This window comes from Cetorhinus maximus, chromosome 19, assembly GCF_964194155.1.
Source record: "Cetorhinus maximus chromosome 19, sCetMax3.hap1.1, whole genome shotgun sequence".
NCBI classification, from domain to species: Eukaryota; Metazoa; Chordata; class Chondrichthyes; order Lamniformes; family Cetorhinidae; genus Cetorhinus; species Cetorhinus maximus.
The window spans coordinates 47978354-47999945 of record NC_135897.1 but is presented as its reverse complement, the minus strand read 5'-3'; the positions used below and the strand labels follow the sequence as shown (position 1 = coordinate 47999945).

The window sequence follows — 21592 nt, the reverse complement described above, 5'->3', positions numbered from 1 at the left end:
GATGGAAATACATTTAGAAATAATGGAAATAGGTGGGAAAGAAAAATCTATATACATTATTGGGGGAAAAAAAAGGGTGGGTCGGAAAGGGGGTGGGGATGGAGGAGAGAGTTCATGATCTAAAATTGTTGAACTCAATATTCAGTCCAGAAGGCTGTAAAGTGCCTAGTCGGAAGATGAGGTGCTGTTCCTTCAGTTTGCTTTGAGCTTCACTGGAACAATGCATCAGGCCAAGAATGGACATGTGAGCATGAGAGCAGGGTGGAGTGTTGAAATGGCAAGCGACAGGGAGGTCTGGGTCACGCTTGCGGACAGACCAAAGGTGTTCTGCAAAGCGGTCACCCAGTCTGCGTTTGGTCTCTCCAATGTAGAGGAAACCGCATTGGGAGCAACGAATGCAGTAGACTAAATTGAGGGAAGTGCAAGTGAAATGCTGCTTCACTTGAAAGGAGTGTTTGGGCCCTTGGATGGTGAGGAGAGGGGAAGTAAAGGGGCAGGTGTTGCATCCTCTGTGGTTGCATGAGAAGGTGCCGTGGGAGGGGGTTGAGGTGTAGGGGGAGATGGAGGAGTGGACCAGGGTGTCCCGGAGGGAACGATTCCTGCGGAATGCCGCCAGGGTGGGGTGAAGGGAAGATGTGTTTGGTGGTGGCATCAGTCTGGAGTTGGTGGAAATGGCGGAGGATGATCCTTTGAATGCGGTGGCTGGTGGAGTGATAAGTGAGGACAAAAGGGACCCTATCATGGTTCTGGGAGGGAGAGGAAGGTGTGAGGGCGGATGCGCAGGAGATGGGCCGGACACGGTTGAGGGCCCTGTCAACCACCATGGGTGGAAAACGTTGGTTAAGGAAGAAGGAAGACATGTCAGAGGAACTGTTTTTGAAAGTGGCATCATCAGAACAGATGCGACGGAAGCGAAGGAACTGAGAGAATGGGATGGAGTCCTTACAGGAAGTGGGGTGTGAGGAGCTGTAGTCGAGGTAGCTGTGGGAGTCGGTAGGCTTGTAATGGATATTGGTGGACAGTCTATCATCAGAAATTGAGACAGAGAGGTCAAGGAAGGGAAGGGAAGCGTCAGAGATGGACCATGTGAAAATGATGGAGGGGTGGAAATTGGAAGCAAAATTAATAAAATTTTTCCAGGTCCAGACGAGAGCATGAAGCGGCACCGAAGCAGTCATTGATGTACCGGAGAAAGAGTTGTAGGAGGGGGCCAGAGCAGGACTGGAACAAGGAATGTTCCACATACCCCATAAAGAGACAGGCATAACTGAGGCCCATGCGGGTACCCATAGCCACACCTTTTATTTGGAGGAAGTGAGAGGAGTTTAAGGAGAAATTGTTCAGTATGAGAACAAGTTCAGCCAGACGGAGGAGAGTAGTGGTAGATGGGGATTGTTTGGACCTCTGTTCGAGGAAGAAGCGGAGAGCCATCAGACCATCCCGGTGGGGGATGGAGGTGTAGAGGGATTGGACGTCCATGGTGAAGAGGAGCAAGTGTCTTAAGAAGTGTCTTAAAGGAGGAAAGCAAGGTAGAGAGGCGGAGAAATGAAGGGAGGGAATTCCAGAGCTTGGGGCCTAGGCAACTAAAGGCACAGCCACTGGTGGTGAAGCAATTATAATTGGAAATGCACACACTTTAGATAGGCATTTAAAGGCAAAATCTGCATTTGGTAACACAAGTGGCCTGCAACCAGGACAGGGACAAGGGTCGCTGCAAGGGTCACTGCAGGGAGAGGCACATACAAGTTCTACTCTAGTGGGCTCAGATAAGGACTTCACTGGCAGCCTACAGGAGAAGGCTGACGGGTATATGTACTGAAACATATACCCGTCATACCTCATTCTGCTTGCGCTACAATAGAAACTGAGACAGCAGGCCTGCCGCATATCCTACTGTCACTGTCAAGGATCATGGAAGAATCTGGCTCCAGTTTGGCAGATGGTATTGTGCAGAACTTGGAGCTTGTCCTTTCCAAGGTGCAAGTGATGGGCAACTCCATGAGAACACTTGCAGACCTGATTGTGGTGCAGTGTCTGATGGCTGCTGGCTCAGTTTCCATTGTAGCACAAGCAGAAGCCGCCCAGTGTCTGCAGTGGAAGATCAGCCAAGTCATGTAAGCTCAACCTGTCTGTGACACAAGCTCAGACTATTGCTATCACAGCTGCTGGATCTCAGTTTTTCCACATTCTGTGCTCCTTCAGCACATTTCTGGGATTGTTGAAGTGCTACTCCATGGGAGCGGCTTGGGGATAAACATATTGTTTTCTCTTGGGATGACAGCATTTGTCCTCCCATCACTACCATTCTGCCAGTTCCCTTGCTGTTGCTTGTCAGCCAGTCAACTCAGACTGTTGCTGCCCATGCCCATGGTAGTGCAGTCTGAAGTTGGGCCTTCTAGGGCCAAAGCTGCTCGAGGACATCCCCCAGGACCACCTGCAGTCTCCCCCACCGAAAGTCAGCAATCTTCCACCAACCATCAAGGGATTATGCAAGTTTGAATGGTTTAGTTTTATTGTGGCTTTTATTTCAACATTGTAGCCAAGAAGACACTGTGATGATCAGTAACAGAGGGAAGGTGAGAGGTGAGATATTTGTAGAATGGGGAATTGAGTTGCATTCACTGCAGTCAACTGAATTGATTATGGACAGCCCGGCCAGAAATCGGTATTTTGGTTGCCTCCTCCTCGTCAGTTTAAGCACCACAATGATCTACTTGAACATATTTCATGTGGCAGCATGATTTTCCTTATATGCATGCCGGCTTGCGGGTTGTGCATCGTAGTCATAAGCCAGGTGGTCAGCAGATAGTCTTTGTTACCCAATAGCCACCCTCTAGTTTTTCATGCTGATGGTACAGTGCTCTGGAATAGAATAAAGGCATCATGACTGCTGCTAGGATACGTGGCATTGACCTGCATGATTTACTGCATTTGGTCACATACTAGCTAGGCATTGAGGAAGCAGAATCCCATCCGGTTGTGTTGAATCACTGACTAGACATGTCACGCCCACAAAGTGACATGTATACAGTTAACGGTGCTCCATACCTTGGAGGAGCTGTAATCCTGCAGAAGGTGTGTTTGTGTTCCACCTGCTTCTATCTGGCAAGAGGGAATGAAGTATGTTCAGCTCTCTTTGCGTACAGAACCTCAGTGACCTCCCTTATGTAACAGTGGATTGCAGACGGTCAGATGATACCCATACCTGCTTGGAAGGATCCCAATGCATAAAACTTCATTGCCATGGTCAATGTAGCCACCCTGGCAATGCTCTCCTTGCCTTGCTCTGAGGTGCAATTCTTGCTGCAACAGGTGGCAGATTTAATGATGGCATTCTTAGTGAAGTGGAGATGTCTGACACACTGTTCCTTGCTGAGGTTGCTTGAGGAGAATTGCTCACTGAAGACCGTGAACAGATATGGTCTCCTGCTGAGAGTCCTTCTCCCCTTCCCCTCTTCCCTCTTTAAACAACTTGTCCTTCTCTGTGTTGCTCTGCTTGTTCTCTCTGTAAAGCTGCAGGACAAGGGGGATACAAACTACTACACCAATGTCTTGGAGCAAGTGGTCTAAGTAGAGTCATAGAATCATAGAAAGTTTATGGTACAGAAAGAGGCCACTTGGCCCACTGTGTCTGTGCCAACCAAATAACAAGCCAGCTGAATCCCAGCATTTAGTCCGTAGCCCGGCTGGTTACGACATTTAAGGTGCATATCCAGACACCTTTTAAATGAGTTGAGGGTTTCTGCCTCTACTACCCTTTCAGGAGGTGAGTTCTAGACCCCCCACAACCCTGTGGGGGAGAAAAACTTTTCCTCATCCTCTCTCTAGTCTTACTGCCAATCACTTTAAATCTATGCCCCCTAGTCACTGACCTCTTTGCGAAAGTAAATAGGCCATTCCCATCCACTCTATCCAGGCCCGTCACAATTTTGTACATCTCAATCAAATCTCCCCAGAGTCGCCTCTGTTTCAAGGAGAACAACCCTTGCCTATCCAATCTTTCCTCATAGCTGCAAGTTTCCAGTCCTAGCAAATCCTCGTAAATCTCCTCTGTACCCTCTCTAATGCAATTACATCCTTTTGTAATGAGGTGACCAGTACTCAAATTGTGGCCTAACTAATGTTTTATATAGTTCCAGCATAACCTCCCTGTTCTTGTATTCTATGCCCTGGCTAATAAATGAAAAGATTCCGTATGCCTCCTTAACCACTTTATCAACCTGTCCTGCTACCTTGGGGAGCTGTGGACATTCACTCCAAGGTCCCACACTTCATCTACACTTCTCAGTATCCTCCAATTTATTGTGTAATCCTTTGACTTGATAGAACTCTCCAAATGCATCACCTCACACTTCTCTGGGTTGAATTCCATTTGCCACTTTTCTGTCCACCTGACCAATCCATTGATATCTTCCTGCAGTCCACAGCTATCCTCCTTACTATCAACCGCGCAGCCAATTATTGTGCTCTTTGCAAACTTCTGGATCATTCCCCCTACATTTACACCCAAATCATTAATATAAACCACAAAAAGCAGGGGACCTAGCACTGGGCCCTGCGGAACCTCACTGGAAATGGTCTTCCAGTCACAAAGATATCCATCAACAATTACCCTTTGTTTCTTGCCACTGAGCCAATTTTGTATCCAGCTTGCTACATTCCCCTGGATCCCATGGGCTTTTATATGAGATTTTGTTAAAAGCCTTGCTAAAATCCATGTAGACCACAACAACTGCACCACCCTCAATCCTCCTTATTACTTCAAAAATTAAATCAGATTAGTTAAACACAACATTCCCTTAACAAACTCATGTCTTTCTAAATGACAGTTTATCCTATCCCTCAATTGATTCCAATAATTTCCCCACTACCGAGGTCAGACTGACTGGCCTGTGATTATTCGGTCTATCTCTCGCTCTCTTATTAAACAAAAGTACAAAGTTAGCAGGCCTCCAACAACACCTGTCTCAGCTGTATCCCATGAGGATCGGAAAACGATGGTTAGACCCTTTTCAATTTCCTCCCTGGCTTCTTTTAACAGCTTGGGTCATATTTCATCCGGCCCTGGTGATTTATTCATTTTCAAGGATGCAAAGCCCCTTAATACTTCCTCTTTCTCTATGTCTATCATATTCAATACTTCAACACTCCTCCTCCTTAACTACAAGGTCTGCATTGTCCCCCTCTTTTGTGATGACAGACACAAATAATTCATTAAGAACCATACCCACATCCTCTGCCTCCAAACATAAGTTACCTCCTTGGTCAATTATGGGTCCTACTCTTTCCTTATTATTGATAAAATGTATTGATAAAATACCTTTGGGTTCTCTTTGATTTTACTTGCATATATTCTTCCATGCCCTCTCTTTTGAGGCCAAATTTTTCGCCATTCTCTCCAATAGACTACAAAAACAAATACCAACTACGCAATTTAGTCCACTTCTTATTTACAGCTGATTTCTTCTTCTTAAAAATACCGTAAATGGATTTGAGTAACAAGACTCAAATTTATGGGTCAATAAAAATAATTTATTCACATTAATCTTACCCCCGCAAAACAATCAATTAAATGGCTAAGTAACAGCATGACGCTTCCCCTGAAAAGTTTAAATCTCAACTTCCATTGCTTCAAGTTACTGTTCTGTCCATAGACACCCAATTAAAGAGGGAACTGATAAATAAATGGACAAGCGTGCAAAATGAGCACCTCAAAAGAAAAATACTAACATAGTTTAGAGTGAATCTGAAAATTAAAATAGGGAACACAACATTGTACCAGCAGCCTCAAATATTAACTCAGAGTCTGGAATATCTCAATTTTTTGTGCAACAGTAAAGAAAATGAACATTTTATTATTTTTTAAATTCATTTACAGGATGTGGGCATCACTGGCTAGGCCAGCATTTATTGCCCATCCCTAATTGCCCTTAAGAAGGTGGTGGTGAGCTGCCTCCTTGAACCGCTGCTGTCCCTGTCATGTCGGTACATTCACAGTGCCGTTAGGAAGGGAGTTAAAAAAAAATGACCCAGGGAAAATGTTAAGAAACTGACAACTCCAATATATTGCACATTGTCACAGTCTGTACCCAGTAACTTTTCCCACACTGTCAAAGCAGTTCCTGGCTCAATAGTTAAATTGCATGCTCATCTCATAATTAGAGTGCATATGATCAAAGCACAAGAGTCAACTTTCACACTGCAAACTCTAAACTTAAATTACACCCACCATAAATCTCCCACATTTATAAAACTAACATCCTGCTTAAATGTGTTGTAAACAAAGGGGATGGATTTCCTCAGAGCTTTTTTCTCCTCTGCAAATTTGCCAGAGGTCCATGTGAAAAGGACTCACCAAACATCTACTGAAACTAGTGGCAAAGTGAAAAAGCTCTCAGGATATTCACCATGGTTGCAAATTTGGATGCCTGGTCTTTTCAGTCATCACACAAAAATATGATTATTTTCCACCACTGGTATCTCAATATTTTATGGTGCTATTTTATAGCCACAATCTCAACTGCCCAGTTAATAAAAGGATTCTCTGAAAAGACCTACAATCCACTCAGTTGTGCCAAACCACTACAGAAAAGTCAAAAAGGAATAAAACCAGACAGACCACCTGGCCTCATCTTAGGCACTGGAAACGACAGCAGCACAACACACCCTGCTGACCCAGCAAAGTCCCCCTTCCTAACATCTGGGGGCTTGTGCCAAAATTGGGAGACCCATGTCACAGACTAGTCAAGCAACAGCCTGACACAGTCATACTCTCAGAATCATGATGATGATGGTTGTCCGTACATTTTGAAGATGACGATGGATGTGCACACTCATCGATGAATATGGAGATAGTTGTGTATTCCCAATCTGGAGGCACAGAGTCAGAAGTAGAATCCTTAAAGTCAGGAGAAGGTCCTTCAGTGCATGCCACACCATTAACTGTAGAATTCAGCAACTTTAAATGACAGTGCAAACCATCAACCAGTTCTACAAACTCGGCAACTGCCAGTAGGAATCAAGCCGCAACTAATTTGAAAGTAGTTGATGATCTCTTTAAATCACATTGATGGTGATCCTTCTTGCTGCTGAATGCATATTCAGTTGCGTGAGAAGGTGGTGGTTAAGCTGGACAGTTGAGGACAAAAAAAGCAGCATAGTGTCAAACAAGTATTACATGTTGATTGACATCACGATCTGCCTATCCACATTCTTCCGGTGCACATTCCCTGCACCAACACTCTTACCAAAATGGTGGCTGGCATGGCTAGCACCAACCATGTGCATGCACCCCCAATGGAATCAAAATAGCACTCATATCAGCAAAAATATTGAAACTGTGCAACCCCTTGTTGCGGACATTGTCTCTTCATTAGACTACTGTCCCACTGGTGCTAATTGCTTTCCAGTACTTCACACAAATGCCTATTCTTCATATATGAGCTTTGACGCTGAGTTTCAGCAAACTATTCAACTGCAAAGAGGCATTAAAGTCAATGGACTGCCTGAGATTGTGGTGGAGCCAGATTCAATTGTGGCTTTCAAAAGGGAGTTGGATAAGCCCTGAAGGGAAAAAAGTTGCAGGGCAACAGGGTAAGGGTCTGGGAGTGGGTCTAGCTGAGTTGCTCTTGCAGAGAGCTGAAATGGACATGACAGACAAAATGGCTTCCTTCTGTGCCGTAACCATTCTATAATTTAGAGGTCCTATGGTCAATTATCGCACATACACCACTCTGGCACACCAAGATTAACTAACGTAGGAGAAACCAAAGATCAAGACTGAGGCTTTCTAAGTATATGGAAAAACTTAATGGATATGCTCAGTAATTAGGGAAGCAGAATTTATTGTATTGTGAAAATCAGCAGCAAAGATCTTTTTTATTCATTCGGGGGATGTGGGCTTTGCTGGCTGGGCCAGCATTTATTGCCCATTCCTAGTTGCCCTTGAGAAGGTGGTGGTGAGCTGCCTTCTTGAACTGCTGCAGTTCATGTGGTGCAGGTACACCCACAGTGCTGTTAGGAAGGGAGTTCCAGGATTTTGACCCAGCGACAGTGAAGGAATGGTGATATATTTCCAAGTCAGGATGGTGAGTGACTTGGAGGAGAACTTCCAGGTGGTGGTATTCCCAACTAACTGCTGCCCTTGTCCTTCTAGATGGTGGTAGTCATGGGTTTGGAAAGTGTTGTCAAAGGAGCCTTGGTGAATTCCTCAGCCCAACCATCTTCAGCTGCTTCATCAATGACCTTCCTTCCATCATAAGGTCAGAAGTGGGGATGTTCGCTGATGATTGCACAATGTTCAGCACCATTCGCGACTCCTCAGTTACTGAAGCAGTCCATGTAAATGGATCTGGCTCCACCACACTCTCAGGCAGTCCATTGACTTTAATGCCTCTTTGCAGTTCTTGTAAATGGAACACACTGCTGTTACTTTGTGTCGGTGGTAGAGGGAGTGAATGTTTGTGGATGTGGTGCCAATCAAGCAGGCAGCTTTGTCCTGGATGGTGTCAAGCTTCTTGAGTATTGCTGGAGCTGCACTCATCCAGGCAAGTGGGGAGTATTCCATCACACTCCTGACTTGTGTCTTGTAGATGGTGGACAGGCTTTTTTTGGCATCGAGGAGTCAGGAGGTGAGTTACTCGTCACACGATCCCTAGCTTCTGACCTGCTCTTGTAGCCACAGTGCTGATATTGCTAGTCCAGTTCAGTTTCTGGTCAATGGTAACCCCCAGATGTTGATAGTGGGGGATTCAATGATGGTAATGCCATTGAAAGTCAAGGGGCGATGGTTGGACTCTCTCTCTTGTTGGAGGTGGTCATTACTTGACACTTGTGTGGCGCAAGTGTTACTTGCCACTTGTCAGTCCAAGCCTGGATATTGTCCAGGTCTTGCTGCATTTGGACATGGACTGCTTCAGTAAGTGAGGAGTCGCGAATGGTGCTGAACATTGTGCAATCATCAGCGAACATACCCACTTCTGGCCTTATGATGGCAGGAAGGTCATTGATGAAGCAGCTGAAGATGGTTGGGCTGAGGACACTACCCTGAGGAACTCCTGCAATGATGTCTTGGAGCTGAGATGACTGACCTCCAACAACCGCAACCAACTTCCTTTGTGCTAGGTATGACTCCAACCAGCAGAGTTTTCCCCCTGATTCCCATTGACTCCTGTTTTGCTAGGGCTCCTTGATGCCACATTTGGTCAAATATGGCCTTGATGTCAAGGGCAGTCATTCTCGCCCCACCTAGGGAGTTCAGCTCTTTTGTCCATGTTTGAGTCAAGGCTGTAACGAGGTCTGGAGCTGAGTAGTCCTGGCAGAACCCAAACTGGGCATCAATAAGTAGGTTATTGCCAAGTAAGTGCCACTTGATAGCACTGTTGATGACCCCTTCCATTACTTTACTGATGATCAAGAGTAGACCGATGGGGCAGTAATTGGCCAGGTTGGATTTGTCCTGCTTTTTGTGTACAGGACATACCTGGGCAATTTTCCACATAACCAGGTAGGTGCCAGTGTTTTTCTGTACTGGAACAACTTGGCTAGCAGCGTGGCAAGTTCTGGAGCACAAGTTCAGTACTATTGCCAGAATATTGTCAGGGCCCATAGCCTTTGCAGTATCCAGTGCCTTCAGCCGTTTCTTGATATCACATGGAGTGAATTGAATTGACTGAAGACTGGCATCTGTGATGCTGGGGACCTCCGGAGGAGGCCCAGATGGATTATCCACTCAGTACTTCTGGCTGAAAATTGTAGCAAATGTTTCAGTCTTATCTTTTGCACTGGTGTGCTGAGCTTCTCCATCATTGAGGATGGGGATATTTGTGGAGCCTCCTCCTCCATTGAATTGTTTAATTGTCCACCATCATTCACGACTGGATGTGGCAGGACTGCAGAGTTTAGATCTGATCCATTGGCTGTGGAACCACTTAGCTCTGTCTATCACTTGCTGCTTGTATTGTTTGACATGCAAGTAGTCCTGTGTTATAGCTTCATCAGATTGACACCTCATTTGTAGGTATGCCTGGTGCTGTTCCTGGCATGCCCTCCTGCACTCTTCATTGAACCAGGGTTGATCCCCTGGCTTGAAGGTAATGGTATGGTAGGGGATATGCCGGACCACGAGGTTATAGATTGTGTTCAGGTACAATTCTGCTGCTGCTGATGGCCCACAGTGCCTCGTGGATGCCCAGCCTTGAATTGCTAGATCTGTTTGAAATCTATCCCATTTAGCACGGTGGTAGTGCCACACAACATGATGGAGGGTATCCTCAATGTGAAGGCGGGACTTCGTCTCCACGACAACTGTGCAGTGGTCACTCCTACTGATACTGTTAAGGGCAAATGCATCACGGCAGGCAGGTTGGCGAGGATGAGGTCAAGCATGTTTTTCCCTCTTGTTGGTTCCTTCACCACCTGCTGCAGACACAGTCCAGCAGCTATGTCATTTAGGACTCGGCCAGCTCGGTCTGTGGTGGTGCTACCGAGCCACTCTTGGTAATGGACATTGAAGTCTCCCCATGAAGTCTCATGGCATTAGGTCAAACATAGCCAAGGAAGCCTCCTGCTGATCACCACATACCGCCCTCCCTCAGCTGATGAATCAGTGCTCCTCCATGCTCAACACCTCCAAGGAGGAAGCACTGAGGGTGGCGAGGGTGCAGAATGTATTCTGGGGGGAGAGCTGTCTCACAGGGTCGACAGAGCTGTCGTTGTCGTTTCCAGTGCCTAGGCCGATGCCGGGTGGTCCGATCGGTTTCATTCTTTTTTTGCGAGTTCATAGTGGTTTGATACAACTCAGTAGCTTGCTAGGCTATTTCAGAGGGCATTCAAGAGTCAACTACATTGTTGTGGGTCTGGAGTCACGTGTAGGCCAGGCCAGGTAAGGGTGACAGATTTCCTTCCCTAAAGGGCATTAGTGAACCAGATGTGTTTTTACAATGATTGACAATGGTTCCATGGTCATCATTAGACTTTTAATTTCAGATTTTTATTGAATTCACATTCCACCATCTGCCATGGCAGGATTTGAATGCGGGTCCCCTGAGTCTCTGGATTACTAGTCCATCGAAGATACCACTACGCCATTGCCTCTCCTGATGACTGTCAAATTCCTGGATAACAAGAACCCACGAGTGCATCAAACTGCAATGCTATGATACGATGTGACTCACACTGCACTAATGTCAACTTTTATTTCACTGAATGAGACTCCATTGAAAATGAAATGCATTATGCAGTCTTATATCAAACTTTCCTCTTGCAATTTATATTAACTCCCCCTAGTATTGCATATTACCCACTTCAATTCAACTGTTACTTTATATAATATATTTATACATATTTGTGAATTCCTACTCACTAACAAGCAGCCTCTTAACCCCTCAGGAAGTGCAGGGCATTAGGCCCACCGTAATTTAAGATAACATTCATTAGCGATCATATGACACAACGATTGTGACACACTTCAATGAAAGTTGCAGTCAACACGAGTACAGATACCAGCACCAGTCCTCCCTCGACCTGTCCAGCACTTTTGTATGCAAACTGAACCACAGATGTTGATATTCTTTGGTTACACCCGCTCATTAGCTTTGTGCTCTTTCTTCTGGACTATACAACAGATCGGTTCTGTAATGCATTTCTCTTAATCTCAGTCAGTTTCAGTTCCTATAAGAGGGCTGATTTGCCAACAGTTTGACTTTACTCCCTTTTCTTACTCTACCACAATTCTACTGTGAGCACTCGGTCTATCCTTCAATTGTAACTCCCTTGATGGTCTCCATCTTCTCTGCAGCTATCCTAGTAATGAAAGTCAATGTCCTTCTTGATTTATTCAGGTACTGCAGGCTACAATCAGCTTCTGTCTCTTCAGCATGAAAGACTCCAGCACATGACAAGTGATGATCCCAGAAACTGCCATTCCTCAGGGTCCTATTGGCTGCTGTGTGGCTAATACTTCAGCTGATAACTGCTGCACCTAGCTATGGGCGCTTGCCCCATTATCAGGAATTTCACATCCTTGAACTACTGATTGAAGGCCTCTCCGCATCAAATGCAAACTCCTGCAATCTTCAGACATGTTCCTGTTACACTGATAACACCATAAAATATTCACCATTACAGTCTCTGCAGCCAACAGGGGTTTTTGTGTCAAATATCAGGATAAGGAGGCACAACAATTTGTGTAAGACACTAGTAAATACACAAATCTGTAAAAATGATCAAAAGAGCCAGTCAAGCTTTGTGGCTGGAATGAGGAAATGGCACCTTGCATGTACATTATAATGTTACAGAGAACATGGTTTGTGTTCAGTGTCACGGCAAGTTTAAAAACAGAAGTTTGTAAAAAAATGTACATAATACACAATACTATATAAAATTGTTATGTGTTCTGTAGGGCGTTGGCATCAGAAATATTTGACATGTAATGAACCATTAAAACACTTAAAAGATTTACTGACGTCCAGATACATACATTGTCCAAGTAATTTGCAAAGAATATATTGATTAAATCATCTAAATAAGAACACGCATTTATGTAATGTTTTATTGGATTCTCAGGATGTCTGGAAGTGTTTCATGGCCAATAGATTATTTCTGATATGCAGCCACTATTGTAATGAAACAAATTATCGAATTATTGAAAATATTCAATAAAATCATAGTGATGCTAAGATTGTGCTCTGTTTTCAGTGTTACCAGTGGCTGAAGGACAAAATTATCAGCGAAGAAGGAAGGAGACAGCAGGCAAAACTGAAGGATCTCACTCCAATTGTGGAGCGACTGAGCTGCACGCTACCGCAGTTAGCAATAGGTGAGAACAGTTCCAGAAGATCCAGAAATAACATAGCTACTGCCACTCTGAATCAAAGTGGCAAACTATAAGCAATGGCATCAAGTGAAATCTGTTCTAGTTGTTTGACCCCAAAACTAAGGTCCCAGGGTTGAATCGTAAGCTTCAGCTTGACCGTGATTAAGTGATCAAACAAATACCTTCTATTAGCCTTACACATGTCAACAATGACCAGTATCAACAAACATTGGTGCAGATCGGGCCCTCTCCCTGATGCTGCTTCTAACTCAGTTTGGCTGCCTATGTACCAGATTGGATTACTCGATTCACTCTTTGCTGATGCTAGTGCTAGGGAAGGGATTGATTGGCCTCTGCATACTGTGAGTGGCAGGTCTTGCAAGTAGGAGTTCACAGAATCTTTACAATGCAGAAGGAGGCCATTTGGCCCATCAAGTTTGCACTGACTCTCTCAGAAACATTCTACCTAGTCCCACTGCCCTGCCTTTTCCCTGTAACTTTGCACATTCTTTCTTTGCAGGGAGCAATCCAATTCCCTTTTGAATACCTCAATCGAACCTGCCTCCACCACCTTCTCAAGAAGTTCATTCCAGACTCCAACCACTCTCTGGATGAAAAAAGTTTTCCTCACATCACTGTTACTCCTTTTGTCAATTATTTTGAATCTGTGACCTCTAGTTCTTGACGCTCTCTTGAATGGGAACAGTTTCTCACTATTTACCCTATCCATATCCCTCAGAATCTTGAATACCTCTATCAAGTCTCCTCTCAGCCTTCTTTTTTCCAGGGAAAATAGTCACAACCTCTAATCTATCCTCAAATCTACAGTTCTTCATCCCAGGAATCATTCTTGTGAATCTCCTCTGTACTCTCTCTAACGCCTTCACATCCTTCCTCAAGTGTGGCGCCCAGAACTATACGCAGTACTCCAGATGAGACCTAACTAGTGTCTTATACAAATTCACATGATCTCCTTACTCTTGTACTCAGTGCCCCTGTTAATAAAGCATATAGTAAGATAATATAAGTAGAGAAAAAGTATTAAAGAAACTAATGGGACTAAAAGCTGACAATTTCCCAGATCTGCCTACATCCTAGGGTTCTAAAAGAGGGAGCTGCAGACATTGTGGAAGCACTGGCCATCATTTTCCAAAATTCCCTAAATTTAGAACAACTCCAGTGGATTAGAAGTTAGCAAATGTAACAACGCTATTGTCTAAAGGAGGGAGAGAGAAAAAAGGGAACTACAGGTCAGTTAACCTGACATCAGTTGTCAGGAAGATGCTGGGCGGTCTAGAACAAGTATGCATAGTCTCAGGATAAATGGTCAATCATTTAAGACTGAGACAAGGAGAAATTTCTTCTCTGAGGGTTGTGAACCTTTGGAATTCTCTACCCCAGAGGGCTGTGAATGTACAGTGATTGAGTACATTCGAGGCCGAAATCGTTAGATTTTTGGGCTTGAGGGAATAAGGGATAAGGTGAGTGGGTGGGAAAGTGGAGTCGAGGTGGAATATCAGTCATGATCTTAGTGAATGAAAGAGCAGGCCCGAGGGGCAATGTAGCCTACTCCTGCTCCTATTTCTATGCTCAAAAGAAAGCTGACCCAGCCTCCAAAAAACTGACAACAGTACTCACCCTGACATGAAAAATCAGTAGCACATATGCAATAGGAGCATGAGGAGTATTTAAGGACGGAGACAAGTTCAACTGTTAACTACAGAGAAGTCTCCCTGCTGTCTGCCACTAGGAAGATCATTGCAAGAATCCTCCTCAGTTGCCCCCCAGCAATGGCCGAAGAGCTCCTTCCGCAGTTTTCACCCATTGAGAGGCACCACAGACATGATGTTCACAGCATGGCCGATTTCAGATAAATGCTGGAACAGCACCAATGCAGTACATGGCCTTTTTTGACCTCAAAAAAGCCTCTCTCTCTGTCAACCACAAAGGCTTATGGAGTATCCTCCTCAAATTTGGCTGCCCTCAGAAATTTGTCACCACAATGACATGCAAGCCATGATCCTCACCAACAGAACCACCACAGGCTCTATCTTGGTGAAGACTGAGGTCAGACAAGATTGTCATACACCTACCCTCTTCTCCTTTTTCCTCGCTGCATTGTGGCACCTCACCTCCAGCAAACTACCCACAAGCATGGAGATAATGTACAAAATAGATGGGAAACTGTTCAACCTATGCTGCCTTCAACCCAAAGCCAAAATCATTCCAACCTCATTGAGCTTCAGCATGCAGGTGACACTTATGTGTGCGCTCACTCAGAAGCTGAGCTCCAGGTGATTGTTGGCTCCTTTTCCAAAGCACATGAGAAAATAAGCCTTTCATTGAACACCTGGAAAATGAAGGTCTTCTTCCAACCAGCTCTCACAGTACAACTCCTCCCCGCCATCGATTAAGATTAATGATGACATCCTGGAAAATGTGGACCACTTTCCGTATCTTGGGAGTCTGCTCTCGATGAAGGCAGATATAGACGACAAAATTCACCATCACCTCCAAAGTGGCAGCTCAGCCTTTGCCCGGCTGAGGAACAGAGTATTTGGGGAGCAGATCTCAAACCAAAGACTAAGGTCATGGTTTACTGGGCAACAGTGATCCCCATGCTCTTATATGCTTTTCAAACTTGGACAACCTACAGCAGACACATCAAAGCACTGGGGAAGTACCATAAGTGGTGCCTTCACAAGATCCTCCAAAGCTGGTAGCAACAAAGGCAGTCCAACAGCAGCATCCACTCCCAAGCTAACTTGCCCAGCACCAAAGCACTCAGTCAAAACCAGCTTCACTGGGCAAGATATGTTGTTCGTATACCTGACACCATTCCCCAAAGCAACTGTTCTACTCGAAACTTGGTCACAGCAGAAACCTCCCAGGAGGACAGTGGCAGCGCTTTAGAGATAAACATGCCCACCAACTCTTGGGAGCCCGAGCTGGCTTGTGACCAACCAAAATGGAGGTTTATTTGGGAAGGCATCAAACACATCTAGAGACTTCTTCAGAAACATGCAGAGGCGAAGCTGAGGTGTCAAAGAGAGCGTACAAACCTCCAAACACCTCATCTGACTGAATCTTCAAGCATCACCTGCCCCACATGTGGCAGAGTCTGCAGATCGCACATAGGATATCAGCCATCTCAGGACCCATCGAACCGGAGTTCAGTGTACAACCATTCCTAGACTGTCAGGGATCAGTGTGCACCCACTCTTGGGCAGTCAAGGATCAGTGAACACCTGCTCCTAGACTGTCGGGGATTGGTCTACACCCATCCCTAGATTGTCAGGGATCAGTGTACATTCACCTCTATACTGTCGGGTGTCAGAGTACACAGTTCTAGATTACAGGGATCAGTGTACACTCACCCCTAGACTGTCAGGAATCAGTACACACCCACCCATAGACCGTCAGGTGTCAGAGTACGCAGTTCTAAATTGTCAGGGATCAGTGTATACTTACCCCTAGACTGTCAGGGATCAGTGTACACCCACTCTAGACTGTTGGGGCTTAGTGTACACCCACTCTTCAACTGTCAGGGGTCAGTGCACACCCACCCCTGGACTGTCAGGGATCAGTGTACACTCCACTCCCTGACTGTCAGGAATCATTGTACACCCACTCCTTGACTGCCAGGGATCATATACACCCACCCCAAGACTGTCGGGGATCAGTGTACACCCACCCTTACACTGTCGGTGATCGGTGTACACACGTTCCTGGACTGTTGGGTGTCAGAGTGCACAGTTCTAGACTGTGGCTATCAGTGTACACTCAACCCTAGATTGTCAGGGATCAGTGTACACTCACTCTTAGACTGTCAGGGATCAGTATACACCCATTCCTCGACTGTTGGGTGTCAGACTACACAGTTCTAGACTACGGGAATCAGTGTACACCCACTCCTAGGCCGTCAGGGATCAGTGTACACCCACCCCTAAATTGTCGGGAATCAGTGTAAATCCACCCCTAGACTGTCAAGGATCAGTGTACACCCACTCCTAGACTATCGGGGTCAGTACACACCCACCCCTGGACTGTCAAGGATCAGTTTACACCCACTCCTTGACGGTCAGGGATCATATAGACCAACCCCTAGACTGTTGGGGATCATGTACACCCACCCCTAGACTGGCAGGGTTCGGTGTGCACCCACCCCTAGACTGTCAGGGATCAGTGTACACTAACTCCTAAACAGTCAGGGATTGCTGTACCCATTCTTAGACTGCCGGGTGTCAGAGTACACAGTTCTAGACTGTGGGGGTCAGTGTACATTCATCCCTAGACTGTCGGAGATCAGTGTACACCCACCCCTAGACTGTCAGGGATTATTAGCATGGTACCACATGTGAAATTATTAGAAACAAAAGCAGAAAATGCTGGAAAAACTCAGCAGGTCTAACAGCGTCTGTGGACAGAGAAAAAACAGAGTTAACGTTTCGAGTCCATATTGACTCTTCAGAGCTTTTATCTTTTGTTTTTATCTTTTTTGAAATTAGAGACAGTTAAGGACATCAGATTAAGGGGAGTATAACAAACTGGATTGAAAATTGATTTTAAGGAAGAGAATAGAGCATCACAGATAAGGCCAGTTATTCACATATCTCAAGAGTTCAATTCTGTTTACTGTGTGGATTATTGATTTGGAAAAACGCCTGAGGGAATGGTATTAACATATGCAGTTAACACTAAAACAGTTAAATCTTGGGGAGTAAAGGAAGTTGCAACAGGATATTGATAAGATGGGGATTGGACTAAAGTGTGAAAGGTAGAAATCAATGTCATTAAATGTGAGGTGTTGCATTTTGCTAAAGAATAATAGCTCTAATTATACACTAAATGCAAATGTGATGGTGCTGTGGAAGTGCAGAGAATTGGGTGTACAGGTTCACTGGATACTGAAGGGACCCCCTCAGATAAAAAAGCTGATGAAAGGCCAGAAGTACAATATTAGATGTAAGAGATTTAGAACAGAGAGCAGGAGAAACTTCTTTAAATAAAGTTATGAGCCTTTGAAATTCAGTACCAGAATTGAGGATGAAGCAATGTTACATCCAAGATTAGGTTGAATTGGTGAATGAGGGGAAATGAGGTTAAAGGATATGGTTACAGGATGAGTAAATACTATTTGGAGGTTAATCGCCAACACAAACTGCTTGGGCCGAATAGCCTGTTCCCAAATTATAACTTTTATTATTTCTATGCATCCCTAGACTGTCCAGCATCCCTATACTCGCATTCTCTCTCCAACCTTTTTAGAGCAACAAGTATAAACTGGAGAAAATGGTGGTCTGAGCTGAGTACTTCTCCAAAGCGATTAACATTACTGCTACTTGCTTGGAAAATATGAAGCCATCTTACTTCCAGCTTTTCAAGCTGAAGATCTTGGCTGTGACAAAGTGCTCCATCTGGTGGTTACACAGAAAGCTAGCAGAAAGAAGTAAATTCAAATGCAGAGAATTGAAACTCAATACTCTTAACGATATAACATCAGGCCACCCATTAGCACTACCAATACAACATCTTAATATGAAAAATTTTAACTTGTGTTTTACTTTTATAAAATAATTTTATATTTGTCGTCTTGCTGTGTAATGTGCAGTGGTATTTTAGCAAAATTGTTGGTGAACTTAATGTAGTTTTTAACCCTCAGCAATTCTCCACTTCTTTCAGCTTGGTGTCTGCGCAATGAGGGTGTAAGTTCAGTTCTCCTGGGAGCCTCCAATGCAGAACAGCTTACAGAAAACCTAGGCGCCATACAGGCAAGTTATTATTGAAAGCTCTGACCAACTTAATACAGAAGAAACCTGTCTTTACAACAGAATTGCTCACACCCATAAAGGAATACAGGGAAGAGCAATCCATCAACAGATCAAGCTGCCTGCCCCTTTAGAAATTGGATTGCTAGTACTCTGATAAACTTCATGAGGAGAAAGTAATGCAGGTCACAACAATTGTTACAAGGGAAATAAACTGTGGTCATTAAAATCCTTACACTTTACAACTTTTAGCACTAAACACTTGTTCAGAAATGCTCTTTTTCTCTCTTGGTACTGGACTTTGCTTCGAACAAATATTACAATTTATTCCTTATTATTATTTGAAGATAGTTAAAGTTGGAGTAAAATGACCCAGTTAAGACCCCAACACCATTTTTGACTACCACCAGTTTTTTAACCTGGCACAATCTGTCGGCAGTACAGTATGGGAGGTGGTCACTTTTCAGGATACTTAAAGGGATCCTTAGCTGCAATAGGGAAAGGTGGAAGCAGGTCTAGTATTTTTATTCTAATTGCTTCTGTGTTTTGAGCCCTAAAGTTTTCCAACATATGATTTTCTTGCTGCTATAAGCGCAAGTTGTTTTCCTACCAACATGCTGCTCCCTTTAACTCCTGACACTTCCACTCTGCCCCTTTAAAATGCTGCTGCAGGCCTAAGATTGGCCACCTCAACTCACTGGCAGCTCACTGACTTTTTCAATGTTAATGAGGCCCAACCACAAAATTGCAGTCTCTCAATAATTGCACTGGGAGAGGAAACCCCACCCACCGCCTATCCAATACACAGTCAAATCGAAAACCAGTCCCTCTCCTGTATATTAGTAAAGTTAATTTCTGCATATAAAAAATACTTTCCACATGGAGGTATGAGTTTTCTATAATTTTGTTCATTTTTCCACCATTAACTTATGTTCTAAAAGCCTTATCTTTAAGGAGAGGTTGCATTAGTTCTATACTATAATATAACCGGAACTTTATCAGTTGTTGCCATTTCAAGATAGGCATACCAACAACTAAATCAAATATGAAGCATTAATGTGGGGCAAACAACACAAAATTAACTGCTTCAGTCAAGTCCACTTTATCCATTACCTAGTATACACGTTAAGTATCTATACATGAAATGGAATTGTGGAGGAATGGCAGCTAGGTCTGAATTGGGTCTTTTACTTCTGAACCATTTATTGGTATCGATCAAGCCTGTCGTCAGACTGACTTAATGTTGTATCTATCACAACATGGCTTCTTTCAGGACCTTACATTAGGCCTGAGGCTTCTCTTACCCTAGTGTTAGCCGTAGCACCCATGCCTTCAAGTCAGAAGGCTGCGAGTTCAAAGTGGTTCTCCAGAGGCTTGAATGCAAAATTGAGGCTGACACTCTAGTGCAGTATTGAGAGAGTGCTGCACTTTTTGAGGTGCCATCCTTCAGACCAGATGTTAAAACATGGCCCATCTGTTTTCTGATCTGGACATAAAAGATCTCAGCTCATCTTCAAAATTATATCATGACAGGTTTCCCCAAGTGTCCTGGTCAATATTTATCCCTCAATCAAGATCACTAAAAAGTAATTCTGTTCATTATTGCATTGGTAGTTCCAGGATCATACTGTGTGAAAATAGTCTTCTGTACCTCCTACATTAGACCAGTATCTACTCATCCAAAGGTACTTCGTTGGATGCAAAACGCATAGAAATATCCCGAGGTCATTACAGGTGGTACATAAATAGAAATAGCAAGTGTTTCTTCTCTAGTCTGTATTGGATAAAATATTTTTCAGGATCTCTTTCCTCAGTTACTTACTGAAACGTTTGGAAAATTTTCAGGTTCTCTCAAAGTTGACAACGCAGACTGTGAATGAGATCGACAACATACTTGGCAACAAACCATTAAGCAAGAAGGACTACAGATCCTAATTTAAAGTTGCATGATAATGACCGGGACTGCATGATGAAAGTGGCACTCTTTACTTGCTGGACCACTGTCTGGCTCTGAATCTAAAGCTGTTTCCTGCTGACTTCCCACAGGTGCATGCCCATGCAATGAGAGATGTACCCTTACACAGAAGCACATTTACAATCTCCCAGGTTAAAGTGGTTCCTGGAGTTTTCTACTCACCCAAACTGAGCTGTACATTCATCTCTTTGCTTAAAATGTAAAAATAACAAGTAAGTTCATAGCTTGTGTACCTTTGGAATCTTAATTCCAGTACCAAGTTTAAGCAATTTTTCCCACAGGCATGTATGTGTAATGGCTTGCTTTATGCTGGAACTTGCTGATTTTTTTAGGACATGAGTCTAAATGTGTTTACATCAGTAAACTGAAACCCAAAGATGCATTTGGGATATTTTATTTTAGGTTGTAAAATATCCTGACGAAAAATACTCATTTTAACCTGTTCCGGGCTAAATAAGTATATTTATATAAGTCACTTATGACAGTCAGTGTGTAATGGTAAAAGCTTAAACTGCGATGTAAATGTATTACAAACATGTGTTAAATCACATGGCTTTCATTGACATACACAAATGCTTGCTGCCTTTTTCAGAAAGCAACAGTTGCTGTATGAGTGGTTTATAAACATAAACTCCTTCTGTTCCCTAAATGTTCAATTTTAATGGTTTCATTGGTTTGGAGATGGGAGAGAGTATAGGAATAAAGGGAATGTACTCTTATTGGCTGAATCTGGCAAATAGTGTTCCTGAGGGATCTGTATCAGCTATTCACTATGTATGTGAAACTTGGATGATGGAGAGCAGCATTTCCAAGTCGGCAGGTGACACTGATTTAGGAGGTACAGTAAGTTGTGTTCAAGGAAGCAGAAAGTTTAAAGTTACGTGGACAGATTAAGTGAGCAGATGAAACAATGACAGAACCTGTGCAATGTGAGAAGTGAGAGGTAATCCACTCTGGATCCAAGTAAGACAAATCAGAATATTTTCTTACTGGTGAGAGACTAGAAGCTCTGGTGGAGCAAAGCGTGTAGATACA

The 21592-nt window shown here is 44.0% G+C and overlaps 1 protein-coding gene across 2 annotated transcripts in view; it reads left to right on the top strand.

Moving 5' to 3' along the window:
* The window catches only part of kcnab1a (potassium voltage-gated channel subfamily A regulatory beta subunit 1a), a 407972-nt gene extending 386696 nt beyond the window's left edge, over positions 1 to 21276 (top strand). For both annotated transcript variants that reach the window (XM_078563807.1, XM_078563806.1), the window contains 3 exons: positions 12697 to 12817; positions 18497 to 18585; positions 20428 to 21276. In XM_078563807.1, the coding sequence (XP_078419933.1) occupies positions 12697 to 12817; positions 18497 to 18585; positions 20428 to 20517 (300 nt within the window). In that variant the 3' untranslated portion in view covers positions 20518 to 21276. The remainder of the gene's footprint in view (positions 1 to 12696; positions 12818 to 18496; positions 18586 to 20427) is intronic.
* The last annotated feature ends 316 nt before the right edge of the window (positions 21277 to 21592 follow it).